At 42.3% G+C, this 18,445-nt stretch overlaps 1 protein-coding gene across 1 annotated transcript in view; it reads left to right on the top strand.

Moving 5' to 3' along the window:
* The window catches only part of CDKL1 (cyclin dependent kinase like 1), a 58,671-nt gene that overhangs the window by 37,578 nt on the left and 2,648 nt on the right, over positions 1 to 18,445 (top strand). The window contains exons 4-9 of the mRNA XM_003987625.5: positions 6,958 to 7,030; positions 9,445 to 9,535; positions 10,149 to 10,349; positions 12,559 to 12,641; positions 15,463 to 15,519; positions 16,734 to 16,889. Coding sequence (XP_003987674.3) covers positions 6,958 to 7,030; positions 9,445 to 9,535; positions 10,149 to 10,349; positions 12,559 to 12,641; positions 15,463 to 15,519; positions 16,734 to 16,889 — 661 coding nt within the window. The remainder of the gene's footprint in view (positions 1 to 6,957; positions 7,031 to 9,444; positions 9,536 to 10,148; positions 10,350 to 12,558; positions 12,642 to 15,462; positions 15,520 to 16,733; positions 16,890 to 18,445) is intronic.

The raw sequence follows: 18,445 nt of genomic DNA, 5'->3' as shown, positions 1-18,445 counted from the left end.
CTGTGTCTCCCTCTCTCTGACCCTCCCCCATTCATGCTCTGTCTCTCACTGTCTCAGAAATAAATAAACGTTAAAAAAAAAAAAAAAAAAAAAAAACAAACCGTACATTGAAATAGGGGCACCTGGGTGGCTCAGTCGTTTGAGTGTCTGACTTCAGCTCAGGTCATGATCTCACCATTCATGGGTTCGAGCCTCATATTGGGCTCTGTGCTGACAGCTCAGAGCCTGGAACCTGCTTTGTATTCTGTGTCTCCCTCTGTCTCTGTCCCTCCCCCACTTGCACTCTGTCTCTGTCTCTCAAAAATAAATAAATGTTAAAAAAAAAACCCAAACACTGAAATAGAAAAATGTTCATGAGTAATTGCAAAATGAAGAAAAATGCTATAATAAAAATACATAATTTCTTTTCATAGAATTCATATATAGATAGAAAAAAAGAAAAATAATACACTTAATATTTTAATAGTGATACCTTGAATTATGAATGTTATAGTTTTCATTTTACTTATTTTTTTATGTTTATTTATTTTTGAGAGAGAGAGTACAAGTGGGGGAGGTGCAGAGAGAGAGGGGGACAGAGGATCCCAAGCTGGCTCTGCACTGATAGCAGAGAGCCTGACATGGGGCTCGAACCCACAAACCATGAGATCATGACCTGAGCTGAAATCAGATGCTTAACTGACTGAGCCACCCAGGCGCCCCTGTTTATGTTTTTTAAAATACTTCCCCCATGTTGCATGTATCACTGTGGTTACATTTTAATCATTAAAAATAATTCCTGACAAATAAAACTCAAAAGACCTGTCTCTACTTTGAATCTGAAATGGACACTAATTCATTGCCTCATTATCATGTTTGTAACTTCTTGTACTCCTTTGGAAAGCTTTTGGAAAAGATTCAAATTCATGTTGCTACTAACAAGCAAGTTTGTGCACAAGACATGTATCCTGCTACAGTGACATAAATATGTATCCATTATAATTTCCAGTGTGGTGCTTATGTTGTTTATATTTGCCCTCAAACAAACATATTACCGTTCCTTATCTTCTGAAGAACTTAATATACTTATTCTTAAACTGTTGGTCTGTCCTCGGTCAAAGTTTGGTAAGTGACTAGTTTCTGGATTCCCTCCTCATTTTTCTATCCCTCTGTAAGTGCAGCCAGACATAATACTTCTTTCCCATTACCACTGGTTCTGCCTCTGCCTCTGATGGAGTTTGTTCAAAGAACATCTGGTGGGGGAAGGTTATTACTGCAAGTTTTCAGTTTCTGGCAATGGAATTCCACAACTTTTATAAAACACTAAAACTATTTTTAGATTAAAAGTGATACATTGTTTGTTGCAATAATGTTTCAAGCAACACAGAAACATAGAAATAAAATTAACAGGTTGAGAAATAGTTTTCTAATTATTTTTCTATGTATATCCATATTTAAATAGATTGTATTCTACATCATTCAGTTCTGCGTTTTTTATTTTTTTAAATTTTTTTTTTTTCAACGTTTATTTATTTTTGGGACAGAGAGAGACAGAGCATGAACGGGGGAGGGGCAGAGAGAGGGAGACACAGAATCGGAAACAAGCTCCAGGCTCCGAGCCATCAGCCCAGAGCCTGACGCGGGGCTCGAACTCACGGACCGCGAGATCGTGACCTGGCTGAAGCCGGACGCTTAACCGACTGCGCCACCCAGGCGCCCCAGTTCTGCGTTTTTTAAAGAGTATTCAGGCACTATCTCCTGATTCAAACATACCTACTTTTAGGGACACCTGGGTGGCTCAGTCGGTTAAGTGTCCCACTCTTGATTTCCGCTCAGGTCATGATGACCTCATGCTGTTAGCATGGAGCTTGCTTGGGATTCTCTCTCTGCCTATCCCCTGCATGCACACTCTCGCTCTCTCTCTCTCTCTCTCTCTCTCACTGTCTCTCAAAATAAGTAAATAAACTTTAAAAAAATACATAAAATTGACTGATTATATATGTTTTATAACTTGCATTGTTTTATAATTGCATTGTTTTATAATTGCATCCCCTAATTTGGAGATGGATGCAAAGAAGCTAGCCCAGGCTAGTAGTCATACTGCCTACTTTCCCTCATCCCAATCCTTTGACTGCCAAACACCATTCTGATTATAACTTGACTTTGTTTATGGAATTGCACACAAGAAAAGTATAGCCTGGTACTCAAAATTTGAACATGGATGCAGACTCTTCCAAAGCATCTGTTTGTTAAATATGTTCATATTTATTTGAGATGGTATAAGGCAGAGGGCATGGTGGTGACAACCCTCAACATGCCTGGCTCTTGAGTCAGCTATTCCAATCTGGACAAGTTGTTTTCCATGCCTGGAATGCCGTTATCATAGAACATCTCCCTTCACTATCCTCCAGGAGATTCCTGTTGCTTCCTTCTTGTGTGTCAGGCATCCAGTTTTCTCTGTTTCAAGTAATCTTTTATAGTCTACTTCTTTGAGTGGGGTGCTTCCTCCAGGGGCTCCCTGAGAAACGGTGTATGAGAGGTCTAAAAAAGAGAGTTGGGGGGGGCGCCTGGGTGGCTCAGTCAGTTGGGTGTCCAACTTCGGCTCAGGTCATGGTCTCACCACTTGTGAGTTCAAGCCCTGTGTCAGGCTGTGTGCTGACAGCTCAGAGCCTGGAGCCTGCTTCCCTTTTTGTGTCTCCCTCTCTCTTTCTGCCCTTCTCCTGCTCACACTCTGTCTCTTTCTCTCAAAAATAAACAAACATTAAAAAAATAATAAAAATAAAAAAGAGAGAGATTGAAGTCTTGCCTTTGCACTTTAAAAATTCTTTCACACAATTGATTGGTATTTTGTGTGAATATAGATTTGTATGTTTGTTTTTTTAGAAAATAATAGTCCTTCAAAAAAATTTTTTAATATTTATTTATTTTTGAGACAGAGTATGAGCAGGGAGGGGGAGAGAGAGAAGGAGAGAGAGAATCCCAGGCAGTTTCCATGCTCAATGCAGGGCCTGATGCAGGGCTGACCTCACAAGGTCATGACCTGAACTGAGATCAAGAGTCGGACACTTAACTGCCTGAGCCACCCAGCCTCCCCTTGAAAGCATTTTTGAAGTGCTCTCTATCTTCCAGTGTTAAGAAGTCTGTTGCCATTCTATTTTCTGCTCCTTTGTGAAGTCCGTTTCTTTTTTATTTCCAGAAGCTTCCTCTCTTTGTTCACAGAATTCTGCATTATGAAAATCATGGGCCTTGCTTTTTACCCCTTATGCTGGCACTTGGTGGGCTCCTTTTGTCTGAGGAAGAAAATTTCAATTGTTTTATTACTGATTTACTATCCTTTGTTTTCTGTATTTTCCTTTCTGGGCCTTTTGTTATTTGGATTCTGGACTCTAATTGGTCCTTTTGCTTTTTTTATAGTGTCTTTTTCTTGTTTCGTGGATGCAACAGCTTTCCTTTTCTCTATTAATGTTTTTCTTTTTTTCTTTTTCTTTTCTTTAAAAATTTTTAATGTTTTATTTATTTTTGAGAGAGAGAGAGGGCATGTGTGTGAGCGGGGGAGGGGCAGAGAGAGAAGGAGACACAGAATCCGAAGCAGGCTCCAGGCTCTGAGCTGACAGCACAGAGCCTGACGCTGGGTTTAAACTCATGAACCATGAGATCATGACCCGAGCAGAAGTCGGCTGCTTAACTGACTCAGCCACCCAGGTGCCCCTCTTTTTCTTTTTTTTCAAGTTCTCGTCACCCTCCACGGTTTCTGTTTCTTTTAAGTTGTTTTCTTTCTGTTTGTTTTGATCTCTACCCTTCTCATTTCAGGCTTTCCTTGGACATTAGATAATGCCCATGGTTAAGAGTAGGGTGCTATTGGAAGCTCTGGGCTTCACTGTGGGGTTATCTGGCTGGTTCATTTGCTGGGGAACCCTAATGTCAGAATTTTCAGATCTTTCCTCCTGAGCTTCCTCCATAAATGTCTTCCAGTATTTTCCTTGGAGTGTGAAGTCTGGCCGCCAGCTTTGTTAGAGCCAGTGAGGGAAGAAGCCTGGGGAGTCTCAGCATTCGCCAGTTAGTATGTACATAATCATTTAATCCTCTGTTTTGGGAACAGTATCCACCATCTCAACTGTACCAAACATCCTCTATTTTACACTCTCCAGAAAACAAAACTCCAGCCTTCTACTAGGTTGGGGGAAGAGTGCTCCCTACTGAGATACAATAGGGGAAGGGATCTAGAGATTTCATTGTTTCCAAAACAGATTTTCCACACTCCTCTGCCCCTCCCACTTCCAGAGGGATCTTGGCTGCCAGGTCTTGCACCCTTGGAGGTGCACCCCCACCTTTGGAGGATTCTTTGGGACAAATTGGTTGGTCTTCCACTCTCTCCTCTTCTGGCTTAGGTTTTGGCTTTCTTGGATCTGCTGTCGGTTTTCATTCATCCGCCTGCTTTCCAGATTCCAGAATGTGTTGCTATTATCTCTTCTGTTCTGACCATGTAGGTTTTGGTCTTGGAAAAAACCTCTCAGTGTGGCTCTAGTCAGGTTTGGAGAGGGAGTGAAATTAGATGAGCTTGTTCAACCTACTGTCTTAATCCACAAGTCCTTTGAAACACTCCCTTCACTTGGCTTTGGCGACACTGCTTTTCTGAGTGTCACCTTATTTTCCCCCATACTCAACCCCAGTCTCTTGCTGAATCCCTCGCTGCTCTCTGACCTCCACCTGTTGTAGGGCCTCAGGACTTTGACCTTCTCTTCTTTTTCTGTATTCACTTCCGTGGCTTCCATCTAGCCCTAGGGCTCCAAATATCACCCATATGTATATACTTCCCAAATTTATATTTCCAGCCTGACCTCCCTTGTGAATTCAGAACTGCCAACCCAGAGGCTTTCTTTTACTGTCCAATAAGCATCCCAATATATTCACCTTTCCTCCCCCAAACCAGATCTTCCCTCAGCATTCTCCTCAGTAAAGAGCCCCACCATGGACCAGCTAGTCAAGCTGAAACCTTGGTATCATTCCTTGGTTCCTTTCTGTCTCTCCTATCCAATCTTTCAGAAAATCCTGAAGATTCTGTTTTGAAAATATTGCCCAAATCTGGCCACTTCTCACTCCCGTAACCACTACTTCAAATGTTAACTTAAGCAGAGAAGCTCTCTGGACCACGCTACAGAAGATAGTGCCCCTTCCGGCACAGAACCCTGTGTACCTACGTGGATATCCAGTTCCAACCCAACACAACAGAACGGATTCTATTTATTTCCCTCTTATCTTTGTAACTCCCTTCTTCAGCAGTGAAAAACTTGCCTCCTATCATCATCAGCTAAGAAGGATCTTAGAGATGGACTCTGAGGCCCTGGCATTTTAGAGAAGAAACAGAGTAATAAAGTGAAGTGAGTAGCTAGCTCAAGATGACCACCGGATGGTTTGGACGTTTGAGGACTGTGTAATAATGGGCCCAGCTTTAGAGGAGTATTAGTAAATATGCTGTTATAATTTACTTTTAAGTGCTCCTTTTGCATAATTTCTTTAGGGAAATGTTTTTAGAGACTAAAGTGGCCTGGCACTGATAACCTTATAGTAATATTTAATTCATTAAATAATCAAAGTATGCTCCATATTTTTTCTGGACAAGAAGGTGAGGCTGGGGGAAGCATTTTCTCTAAAGTGCCCTCTTCTTAGTTGTATTTTTCTAGGCCTTCTTTCTAAACAGGTGAGTTTTCCTGGCATTGTACCAGTGTAGCACTAGGACAAGGAAGAGAATTTAGAGAGAAGATACTTCAATCCCAGGGACATGGTTCTGGTCCAGAAACGTCCCAGCTCTTCCTGGCGGTGGCCTCTTCATTTCCTCCACATTGTCCCATCCTCTGTTCAAGCATCCTCTGATCTACTTGAAAGGATTTCCTGAACATCTGGTCTGGTGACAACAGTGGCCTCGTGGCCCATCCCAGAGCCTAGAAGTGACTTGTTTTGGTCACCTAAACACAACTACTAGAGAGAGTTTCCTCCCTGGTTTACTTATTAGTTCTGGCTGGGGACCATAACGCCATTGTTTAACGTCTGATTCATAAAAACAGTAAGTCCGGATGGTGGGTGGGAGGCTCTAAAAATAAATGTACTCTCTCTGTAGTCATTTCACTCATTGCCCGATATATATTTTAAAGGCTCCCAGAAGAGGAGTCTCTTCCTAATTCGCACAAAGCATCTGACAGGGCTACTGGTTGCCCTGGTTATGTAAGCTGAGAGTCAGGGAAGAAGTGGGAGGCTGGGGGCAGTGGCACCAAGTGTAGACAACGGTGATAGAGGACAGGGCAGAGAGTTGTGGAGTGGGATGCGGCTAGCTGCCAGAGAGAAGCAGTGTGGGAAAGAACCACTTATTCACTTTTGTTACATGCTGTGCAATGTAAACCTCTTCCCTCTTGGCAGTAAAATCTTCATTACTTAAAAAAAAAAAAAAAAAAATGCTGCCTGGGGAGTCTGGAGAAACCATGTGCCCGTGCATGAAAGATGAATTCTGTCTCAAGGCATCAGTTTGAAGCCACTTGAAAAAAGCAAACAAACAACAATACCTTTTATGCTATGTATTAACTAACTTTTCATCAACAAAAAGCTCCTGGTAGAAATGGAGCTCAAATTACCAGGCAGGTTTCCAGTGGTGTCACAGATGTTTGAGGTAGGTGATCCTAAGTATTTGTGGAAACCCCTCAGTCTTCATGGTCCCTTTCTGTAGAAGTCAATGTTAGTACTGCTATTACCTTGCTGTCCCTAGAATCCCACTGTGTGTTGATCACACGCTCTTTACACTTTGGATTTGCTCCGTGAGGTAGATGGTGGTATGTGTCACTACGTAAGCCTGTCTTAGTTTACTCTTTCCTTCCTTCCTTTCCTTCCTTCCTTCCTTCCTTCCTTCCTTCCTTCCTTCCTTCCTTCCTTCAGCTGAGTTCCATGGCTACACTAAAGAATGTGTTTATGTTGCTTCTTTATTTTTATTAGGGTACCAGAACATCTTGTGAAGAGCATAACTTGGCAGACATTGCAAGCTGTAAATTTTTGCCATAAACACAACGTAAGTCTCATGATCGCCCTTGAAAAATCAGAAGGCTGCCCTTAAGCTGAGGTAGAGCCTTTGTACAAAATTTACATCCTACTTTTGTGGATATGATTTTCACCCAAATCTTCTGAAGCCTGGTTGGGGTTAACAGAGGCTAAAAATGCCAACCTGGCTATTCTTACTTGTTCAGGTTACATAAAAGATGTATTGTTACAATGTTAAGAAAGTAGTTATAGGTTTATATTGGTGAGAAACTGCTTAAAGTAGAATCTGGAGTCTGCATTGATCTGGCACCCTCAAAAAGCTCTGAAACTGGAGAGAGGAGCCCCAGGTGGCTCATGCCTGTTTAGTTGCGTTGTTTAGTTGTTTAGTTTAGTCCCACGCGCCATGCACAAATGCTGGTGTCTGTGTTGGTGAGATAAGAATGCCAACGCTGGAGCACAGCAGCCCAGCGGACGTCTCTGAGAGTCCTGGCCAGAGCTAGGCTGCGTGGGAGGCACAGGGGGCTGCTGCCCAGGTGGTAAGACGCCACGAACACTGGGCAAGTGACTGCTCCCTCCAGTACAGCACTGCCCCCTCCCTGCACGCGGAAGCCAGATTCCAATATTTCAGCTTCATTTTGGCCGTCAGGGCACCTTGACTGCAATATATCATATCCTATCTACTGCCAGGCTCAATTTAGCCGGTGGGCTGAATCCCCTACCTTAGGAGGTCCTAAATGATTTTTCCTGAAACTGCCTTTCTGGAAGGAGAAAATACAGAAGTCGCCAGCACTTCCCCCTGTGGAGCCTCCACTCAGCTGAAGGCTACAATCCTTGTCAAAATGCATGTATCCCAGAAAGCGTGGACACCTTATGCTGCTATTTATTGCAAGTGGGGGTGAGCACTTTCCTGAAGGCAGGTGTTAAGACGGGGGAGCAAGAGACACCTCCTAAAGGCCCTGGTGGGGAGAATCAGAGACAGTAAAGAGGAATACAACACATACCACTGTTCCCTGGAGAGTCCCTGAAGCTCTGGGCAGCCACATGTACTGATGTGGGGAGGGTGTAGAACCTTGTAAAAGAATTCCCAGAACAGAATAGGAACACATTCTTGCTTGTGAGTCCTTCTGACCATCTGTCATCATGATATTCATGGGTGTACCCATTTATAGTAATATGTGAAGCCAGTGGGAAAAGAATGGCGATCTCAGGAACATTAATTGCTGAGAACCAGATAGATAGTAACAAAATAATTGAGAAATTGTCTCCCCCACCCCCAGATTTTCAAGAATAATAAATACCCATGGGGAAACATGCACACTGATCTCTCACCCTGAAGGTCCTTTGGAGGGAGAACTAGGCCAGGCCCAAGAAGAACCTCTGTCCTCTCTCCAAATTCTAGAAAGTCAAGAATACCCCAGGGTTTCAGCTGTAAGCTAAAGAGGGTCTCTCAGATTGCAGCAGGATCCAACATTCCTCTCCAGAGAGGAAAATGCTTGGGAGAAGGGAAGATTATTGGAAATTGGGATTTTGACCCAAATGTTGTTTTTATGTAATCCTTAATTAGGTTGTTGATTTGTTCTTTGCCAAGAGAATTGTTGTTTAATAAGAAAATCATGTGAAGATTCTTCAACTTTCTTCTAACATTAGCCTGTTAAACAATGTCAGCTGTGGTTTGGAAACCACAGGTGATTTGAGTCTAAGTTATGGAGTGGGGGCTATGTCCCGTGGGGGTGGATGTCGCTCTAAGAACTTGTGTGTGGGACAGAGCTGACATCTAGCGACTCTCCCCAGAGGCTAAGCTCTGTCTACCCTTGTTTATCTTGTCAGGATGAATTCCAAGAGCTGGAAGGGAGGTCTCTTGGCAAGCTCTGGTTCCCGCCCTTCTCTTCCCCAGCTTATCTCAGCAGGCCCAGGGCTTGTCCTGTTTACCAGGCGGACTGTGTTCTGTTCTCAGCTAAACAACTGAACTGTGAATTCTGCTTATGTATCAACTTGCAGCTTCTGCAGCCCCGATGCAGGCCTCACCCAGAGGCTTTTAACATTTTCCCTTCCACCTAGGCTTACCAGAATAAATATAGGGCACCCAGTTAAATTTGAATTTCAGAGAAACAATCTGAACTTTTTAGTATAAGTATGTCCCAGATATTTCATGGGATGTACTTACACTGAAAACTTATTTGTTGTTTATTCTGCCTACCCTATTTTCATTTTTTCTTTCTTCCTTGTTGGTCCTCTTGGGTCCTTTAGGAATTTGGAGTGATTCAGGCTATAATAAGTATGGTACTAGATTTATTTTAGGCTGCTATTTTGTAGCCTATTATCCAAACAGCCAGTACAAGGTTTTAATGATTTTTCAGATATTTGCTAAATATTCATGAGTTCTGTTTATCCCATACGTTATAGTTCTCCTTGATAATCTGTTTTTGTTTTGATTTTTGTGACTAGTGCATACATAGAGATGTGAAGCCAGAAAATATCCTCATCACAAAACATTCAGTGATTAAGCTTTGTGACTTTGGATTTGCTCGGCTTTTGAGTGAGTGTTGATATTTTCTTAAATAATTGTAAAAGAGAGAGAGATTTCTTTATATGAGAAAGGCTCTTGATGCTATAAAAAGCTAGTTCTTATATGTTTAGGGCATAAGCATGCCCTAAATTACAATTCTGCAATTACTGAAAACATGTAGATACATACAGTGGCTTAGAAATGTATGCTATATAAATTATACCATAGTAGTTATTATTAAAGAGTATGTTATTCTCCTGGTTTCTACCTTTCTTTTTTTTTTTTTTTTTTCTTAAATAGTGATCTCAGAAGTACTATTTTAGAAGAGTGGTGGTTTTCAGCTTTGGCTGCAGATTAGAATCATCTGGGGAACTATTAACTATAACTATAAAAACTACACTGAGAACTCACCAGGCTCTCCCCCAGGAGTTCTGGTCTCACTGGACTGAGATGGGGCCCAAGCGTTAGTAATTTAACAAATACTACATTAATGATTTTAATATGCAACCAGTATGGAGAACCATTGATTTACAAAAGCCACAAGATGGGGCACAAGCTTGATTTCTTAGGTCTTCCCCCTGCCTGTTTTGATTCCAGCCTTCCACTGCTCTCTCTCTGTTTTCCATGTACCATCACTGGCCAGCTGGACCAAGTGACTACTACACAGACTATGTGGCTACCAGGTGGTACCGCTCCCCGGAACTATTGGTGGGGGACACCCAGTACGGCCCCCCAGTAGATGTGTGGGCTGTTGGCTGTGTCTTTGCTGAGCTGCTGTCAGGGGTGCCTCTGTGGCCGGGGAAATCAGATGTGGATCAGCTCTATCTGATTAGGAAAACCTTGGGTAAGTGGTGTTTTTGTTATGCCTTTTGGGAAACTGAATAGTTTGACCCGTGTCAATACAGGACGGAGCCAAGTTCCCAGTCTCATTCGATGCCCTTTACAGTCACAAAGGAGGGGTACTCTAGAAGCCTCACTTAAATAATTCCATTAAAGGTGTCCACATTTGGGGGTACCTGGCTGACTCAGTCTGTAGAGCATGCAACTGTTGATCTCGGGGTTGTGAGTTTGAGCCCACCTTGGGCATACAGATTATTTAAAAAAAAAAAAAAGGAAAAAGTTGTCCACGTTTGTTTTTAATAAAAAGAATTAACTAGAGTGAATACATACCGATTGTTCAAAAGGACACAAGGCTCTCTCTTCAGCATTGTTTGGATCAAGTTAAACTCTGAATAATGATTATAGCAACAGTAAAAGCTACGTTTCTGTATGGGCCTAACAGTTTACAGAATGCTACTGTGTTTTATTTCATTTATTAGGATTTCATTTATTAGGATTTATTCTTTATTATTGTAATTTATTCTTTGGGTATCCTTCACTCTAGTCTGCCAGGCTAGATGGGATCACTGAGATGCTATAGAAGATTCTAAACCTTCTAAGTGTCAGGAAGAAAGTCTGGATCTTCTGGTGTCACTTTCGTTGTCTTTCTCTCTACTCTTGGGGTGGGATAGGGGAGGGAAGGGGAGGAGAAGAGAGACTTGGAGAGGAATGGATGAAAAGATCTATAAGCAGTGACTGCCTTCTTCAAAAGTCAGGGAATTGCTACTACTCCCCAATTGAAAGCAAACTTCCTCCTCTAAACTCTTGGAGCATCTACCATCACCCTGTCTTTTCTTGTACTTTTATCTCCCCAAAGATACTGTAAGCTACCTGAGAGTGAGATCATGTCTTACATTTCTAGATTTCCTCCACCAATATCTGCACGTAGTAGGCAGTAGGTATTTGCTGATGGGTTTTTTTGAGTAGTATGTAAGGCACCTTGGAGCAATTCCAGGGGCACTCAGCCTTCCTTTGTTTCAGGGCACCCTCTTGTGTCTCCACTTCCAGCACCCTGATGGAAGAAAGTTGTTAAGATACAAGCAGTGTGCTCATGATGAAGTTCACTGAGATCCGGGGCGAGGTAGTAGAGAGTTGTTTTGGCTGCTTGTACAAAATGGGGCAAGACAACAGTTTTTGGATTTGCATGAGAGGTAAAGTTCCAAAACAAATCTGTAAAATTAGACAACTTGATACCCTGGGGTGGAAACTCCAGTCCAGTTTCTGGGTTAGCAGTATTTCTGGGTCCCTGATTGGGAGGTTTTTGTCATTCACTCTGCTTTGGGAAGTGGGCCTGGGTGTACCCCAGGGGCACCCTGCTGAGTATCTCCTGGTATTTTCGGAACAAAATTCCTCTTCACATGTAATATCCCTAGAATTTTACACAAGGGTGATTTTAGCTGATTTGGCTGAAATGTGGGTAGGATGAGCCTCACCTTATCCTCCAGAATATAGAAATGCTTCTTTTGCTTCATTGATTCATATTGTAAATGCTTTCTAAGCAGTAGGTAAAGTGGGATTTCCAAGTGATCACTATTTGATGAAACAAGAAAAGGTGGTTCCAATTTGGAAATGAATTCCTTCTAGCTAGAAGATCTTCCATGATTTCTTCTTGCCTTCTTACCTTCTTTTCCTCCTCCTACCCCTCCTCCTTCCTTCCCTCCTTTCATCCCTCTTTCTTCCTTCCTCTCTTCCTTTTTCCCTTGCTTTTATCCTCAGATATTTATTGACTGTATGTGTCAGGCACTGTTCTAAGTGGTAGGCCAGTACCCTTTTATATCCACCCATCAGAATTCAGTTGATATGATTTTGCTTTGTATTTGTTGCATGTTGGCTATTTTTTTTAAAAGGCATTATTGTGTGTGTGTGTGTGTGTGTGTGTGTGTGTGTGTGTGTGTGTGTATGCTTCTGAGTTGTTTGGATTCCTCAAATACATTGTGAGTCTTTGAGGGGCAAGAACCTCATAGCCTTCAGTTTCTGTGCATGCCTTCTCTACACCTAACACGGTGCTTCATCCACTGAGGTCTTAGTACATGTTGTTGAGGGTTGCCTCAACATCTCCCTCTGATTGAAAGAGCAGACTACAGCCTTCACTGGTGGTAGGCACAGACCCAGCACTGATGGAGACAAACCATAGATCAGCCCTTGCTAACCAATCTCTTTCTTCTTGTCCAAAGGAGATCTCATTCCTAGACACCAGCAGGTATTTAGTACGAATCAGTACTTCAGCGGGGTGAAAATTCCAGACCCTGAGGATATGGTGAGTGACCCATTTTGGAAAGAGCTCTGAATATGGAGGCTAAGGTTACCAGGGTGTTTAAGTGGTAATCATTCTTTTTATATGGGGAGTTGCAGACTAACGAGGTTTTGGTAGTTACTCGCCTGCCTTAGTGCCGTGGCCCACTCTGCACTGGAAAGTCCATTTAAGAATGAAAAAGAAAATTGGGGCAAATTGGCTAGCAAGACCCTGGCCTTCAATACCAATTTAGAAGTTGCTGATAGCAGAGGTTAGCCAGCATGTTGGACAGAAATGCAGAACTGCCTGCCTTCTCCTGTCCTGCCTTGTTTTCAGCAGCTGAAGCTAGGTACCTCACACAGTGACTTATCCAGGAGGAAAATCCAGCATTGCCCAAGTCCCCTACTCTACTGTACTCTTACTGCCCAGACCATGGTGGGAAACCATAATGAACTTGCTTGGCAAGCCTCATTCTGGTATCTCTCCTCTACAGCCAATGTGGAGAAAATACTCATTTTTTAAAATTGAAAAATTTTAATGTGCATACTCTTAACACACTTTCAAGAATTTATTGCAGTGAAACCATCAGACAGAGGCATCAATATGTGACATTAGAAATTATTTCCTTTAGTGTTCCATCCATAGGGGATTCATCATGTAAGTTATGATATATCTCTACAATAGAAATGCCACATAGCCAGTAAAAATAATTAGATTTATTATTCACCTGAATAAAAAGTCCACAATGTATTGTTAAATGAAAAAGGCTATAAACAGTACTAATAATTTGACATAATTTTAATAAATGTTTAATAAATGCACAATTTATGTATGTATGTACACATACATTTACATATATAAATAAAACGTGACCACTTCTGCAAAATCACGCAAAGTTTTTTACATTTGTGAAATAAATGGCTGCAAGGTTATATACCAAAATATTAACAGTGGGTATCTCTTTGTGGTGGCATGATTTCTTTCTTTCTTTATGGTTTTTTAAAAAAATACTTTTGGGTGTCTTCCAATGAGCCTGTATTATAATCAAAAACATCTCAGAGCACAATTAACGTTTGTGAAATCCTGAGTTTCTACCGCCTAAGGAAGGTACTTTCAAACTGAAACTAAGCCTCTAATTGCTCAGCTTCCAGTTGGAAGTTCTGTCAAGCTCCATTTGAGCTCTGTGTTCACTCATCCTCCTGGCCTGTCCCACAGTGAAGGCTTTCACCTTCCCCTGCTGCCTCCTTCTCCGGCACCACTACAAATAGGAAAAGTGGGTCATGCTGGGAGCATGCTGGGACCGAGAGGCAGGAATGACACCTGGCATATGGGAGGTGACCCAGCTGGCTCCCTTGTGACCTGGACATTCCCAGTTCCACACTAAATATCCCTTAGCGATTTCCTCTTCGCTTGTCTTACAGTGAAGACTCATGAACAACCCGGGGTTTCATAAATGCAAAAGGCTTCCCAGGGTCTCCCAGAGGTTGTCCTGCAGGGGATTTCCTGTTGACAGAAACACAGGAAGAAGTAATGCGGGGGCTGCACTGGTTGAACATCTGTGCCCGAGTCCCTCTGCCGGTCAGTCATCCTGCTGGAGGGAGGCCTGCTTGCCTCTGGCACTGGGAAACCAGCTAAGCAGGCAGAATGGGCCCTCCTATCACAGCCAACCAGCAGGCCTCATCCCAGGCCAGGCGTTGTTGCTGACACAGCAGAGCTCAGTGTCAGCAATGTCATGTCAATCCCTAGCAGTGCCCAGATTTAACACACACAAAAGGCAAGAGAAATATTTAAGATATAGTTGGGGGTGGGGGGAGGCTACTCTCAAGGTTCTAATACAAATCTCCTGTAGGATTTTTTTTCCCTGGTGATCTTAGGGAACTCCAAAACTGAGGTTCTTATCTCTTACCCTTACGGTGATTGGTAAGTGCACACTCGGAATTTGAGTGTTGGGGGCTGATTCCCTGTGCAAAAATAACACCGTGCTGTGCTCTTAAGCTTGACCACAGCACTTAAGAGTGGTATTGCATTAGATGAGCCTGGCCAGTCCCTCCAGCTCACATCTGCCATCTCTTTATACATGCGATGCACTCCATCCAGCTGCCCTCCTTAATTAGCCTCTGTTAGTGGTGTATCCCTTTAACTGGCCTGTCTGGCCCCCTGACATTCAGCATTCCTCTTGCTTTATAGTGCTTGTTATTCCTGATTGCCTCCAGCATGTGACTGGAGCAAAATAGCCTTATATGGCCAGAGGGAGATTGATGAATGTCTGCCCCAGAGACTCTTTAAACAGCAGGATGATCAGGGAAACAGCAGGCTCTTGTGGGAGGAGAAACCAGTGTTTATTCCAGAAAACCAAGAAGCATCTGTTCACCTAGGTAGGGAGGAAAAATCTATTTTGAAGCTTCCTTTATGTAAATGTCAATAGATGCAAAAATTAGGGCCTCTTTTAAATGCCAATGTAAGTGCCAAAAATTACTCTAAGGAAAGGCAAGTTATAGAAATTGAGGCAGAAAAAAAAAAAAAGAAATAACAGTTGCTTCACAAGTGCGTTTCTTTCTTCCATGAATGCTCCCTCATAATTTGCTACCTGCACCATTTCTTTGGGAAGTGAAGGGAGTGGTGAGGAGGAAAATTTGGAAAAGAAATTTGGAGGCGGAGAGAGAAGGAGATTGTGAAACAGGCCTTGTTTCAGCTGGGAGGTGGGTGGGGGAGGCAAGAAAGGTGCCAGGAAGATGCTTCTGTTACTCAGAAGACATTCAACCTGAGGTCACCTTAGCTTTGAATACGTACTGTAAATAAAACCCCCTTTTCTTCTTTTTTTTCTTCTTTTTTTTTTTTTAAACAGGAACCACTTGAATTAAAATTTCCAAACATCTCTTCTCCGGCCCTGGGGCTCTTAAAGGTAAAATCATAGCTTCTAACAGACCGGAAGCACACAGTAGCTGGTGTCATTGGGGAGTCTAAATGATTTATATCAGTCCATGAATTGAAAAGTGTTCCTTTTAGAATTCTCCTTCTCCTTTGGGAAGTATAAATACGTTGAATTTTTATTTACATTGTTACAATGAAAACATCTGTAGGTGTTTGTCACTTTAAACTAAACCCAACATACCGTGTTTAAAATCTAAGTTACAGAAATTTCAGATGGATAGTACTTGTTTTATGCAGGGATCCTTTTCTTCAAAAAATGTTGGGCCATAGGATTCATTTAAATAGTCAACTCCCTAGTATATCAGAAGTAGGTTTTGATTTTAAAACTTGATTTGTATATACATTTTCAGAGATCTATAGCTCTTATGTAAAATCGAGTACCAACTAAAACATTTTCAAGTTATAGTCCATGCCCTACCCATTTCAAAGTATTTAATGCACTTACTGATGCATTTGTAGTATAACCAAAAAAAAAAAAAAAAAAAAACCAAAAAAAAAAAAAAAAACGGAGACAGTTCCTTGGGGTATATAATTGTGAGATTTCATCTACTCAAGTATGAACCCTATGGCCTACTTAATGGCAAAGCAAATAGTTCAGAATGATGCAATCTAAGGGCATGTGTGCTATGCTTCTCCTTCCATACATGCATATATATACTGTAATGCATGGACTATTTCTGGAAGAATATACCAGAAAAAAAGGAACAGCTGAATCTGGAAGGGGGAATGGAAGAACTAGAGTGGTGAGGAGACTTTGCTGTGTTCTGTATACATTTTATTTTTACCATGTGTGGGTATGAATTTTTTTAATAAAAACCCAAATTTTTACAAAGTATACACAAAGGACCAAACTGGTTATGTGGATTATTCCCGTTGGATACTGAGGCAAACTCAAAAATCCTATCTTACTCCCTCAGGGCAGAGCACCAACTGCCTCCAGAACAGGGCAAGGTGGAGAAAATGATTTTTTTGTTACTATTCCTAGAACCTATCTATTTACTTATTATGTGGTTACCCATTTAGGAATAATTGTGGAAGGAACCAAAAGCATGTTTGGTGTGTTTCTCCTACTTTTCCTCCTTCCTGTTCCCAAATGAAGGGTTTGATCTGTCAAAGAAAAAAAAAATTGATTTCAGTAAGTTAATACAATTTTAAAGAAGAATGGAGACTTGTCTGTTCTTTTAGGGCTGTCTCCACATGAATCCTGCTGAGAGAATGACATGTGAACAGCTGTTGCAGCACCCGTATTTTGACAGCATCAGAGAAACAGGGGATTCAGCAAAAGAGCGTGACAGACCAATAAGGAAGACGCTGAGACAGAGCCGAAAGCACCTGCCTGGGGTAAAAATGGGGCACTGCTTTACACAAGTGTCCCGGGGTTGTAGTTTCCAATGACCTCATGCCTGCCACCTGGTGCAGGGAGTCTGTATCTATTCTTGGGGCGGTAACAGCGGCTTGCAGCTCCAGCACCTTCCTTGCAGAGCACGGTGACGGGCATATGATCTGTCAACCAGGGCACTGAGACATCTGCCTCCAAGGACCCCCTTCTCCCTGAATCCTGAAGGCGTCCTTGCCCTGCAGTTCCCTGCTGCCACAGAGGGGTTTTGTTGTGCACGAGCATGGGTCTCAGGTACACGAGCATGAGCCCCGCTGAGCATGCTTTTTGTGCTTTGGAGAATGAAGTCAGATTTATCCCAGGCAGCTCTCTGTCATCATGTTTACTTTCAGTATTGATTGACGTTCCAGGTTTATCCAAAAATGGACCTGTTTTCCCCTCTGTTCCTTTAATCATCAGAGTTGGCTCCAGTAGATACAGTGCCGAGTGCTCTCAGTGATATCAGAACAGCTTATTTAACCAGAGAACAGCATCCAAGCTGCACACAGGGAGCCTGTGAAGAAAAAGACTGGTATAAAGTGGCAAAATAGCCTTGCCTTAAGTGTAAGCCTGTTACAAGCCAAAAGCTGTAGTAACTTAGAATGGGCTGTGGTTAGAACCACAACTAAGATGAGCTGGCTACTCCTGGTCATTTCTGGATCTGCCTAGGTAGCCCTTAATCTATAAATTATTATGCCTTAGTCTTTCGCTTTGCAGACCCCACTGCCCAGCATGCTGAATGGCATCCGGGTTGTGTCTGTGAGGTTTGGAGGAGAGAAGGGGATGGACAACCCATTAGAAACAGGTAGAGCATGAACTGCGGGGTCCAAAGATAGACCAGAGTTACAAAATTAAGAAAGCTTTATTTTATTCTGTCATATATGACCCAGGTAGCAAAACATGCCAGAATTAGACTCCCCACCCCCACCCACCCCGAGTTACCACTTAACTTGCTGTTAATCTGTGTTCAAGAGTAGAGGGTCTTGATGCAAATATTTTTACTTGGAAGAATAGGGAAGCCCACTAATTAATTAGTGTATTGCATATAGGCCCTGAAGGATTCAACTGTTTTAAGTATTAAAAAGTAACCTCTGTTCAGGGACTCCTGGGTGGCTCAGTCCATTAAGCATCCTGCTCTCGATTTCAGCTTGGTTATGACCTCACAGTGCGTGAGTTTGAGCCCCGAGTTAGGTTCTGACAGCGAGGTAGCCTACTTGGGATTCTCTCTCTCCCTCTCTCTCTGCCCCTCCCCCGCTCACCCATGGTCTCTCTGTCTCTCTCTGAAAATAAATAAATAGACATAAAAAAAAGTAACCACTGTTCAGATACCTAAGGCCATGTAGTACATCTATTTTTTGTATGTTCTCCTTACTTTCATTTGACATTGACAATAAATTCAAACATTTTCTGGGAGCATGAAGGGAATAGTTTTGCCTTTTTAACTAAGGAGTAAGGGGGCAAATTGTTTAAGTGCTCCAGACACCAGTTTTCTTGGCTCTAAGATCACGCATTGGCTTAAATG

This window comes from Felis catus, chromosome B3, assembly GCF_018350175.1.
Source record: "Felis catus isolate Fca126 chromosome B3, F.catus_Fca126_mat1.0, whole genome shotgun sequence".
Classification (NCBI taxonomy): domain Eukaryota; kingdom Metazoa; phylum Chordata; class Mammalia; order Carnivora; family Felidae; genus Felis; species Felis catus.
This window is presented reverse-complemented; position numbering and strand designations above follow the sequence as displayed.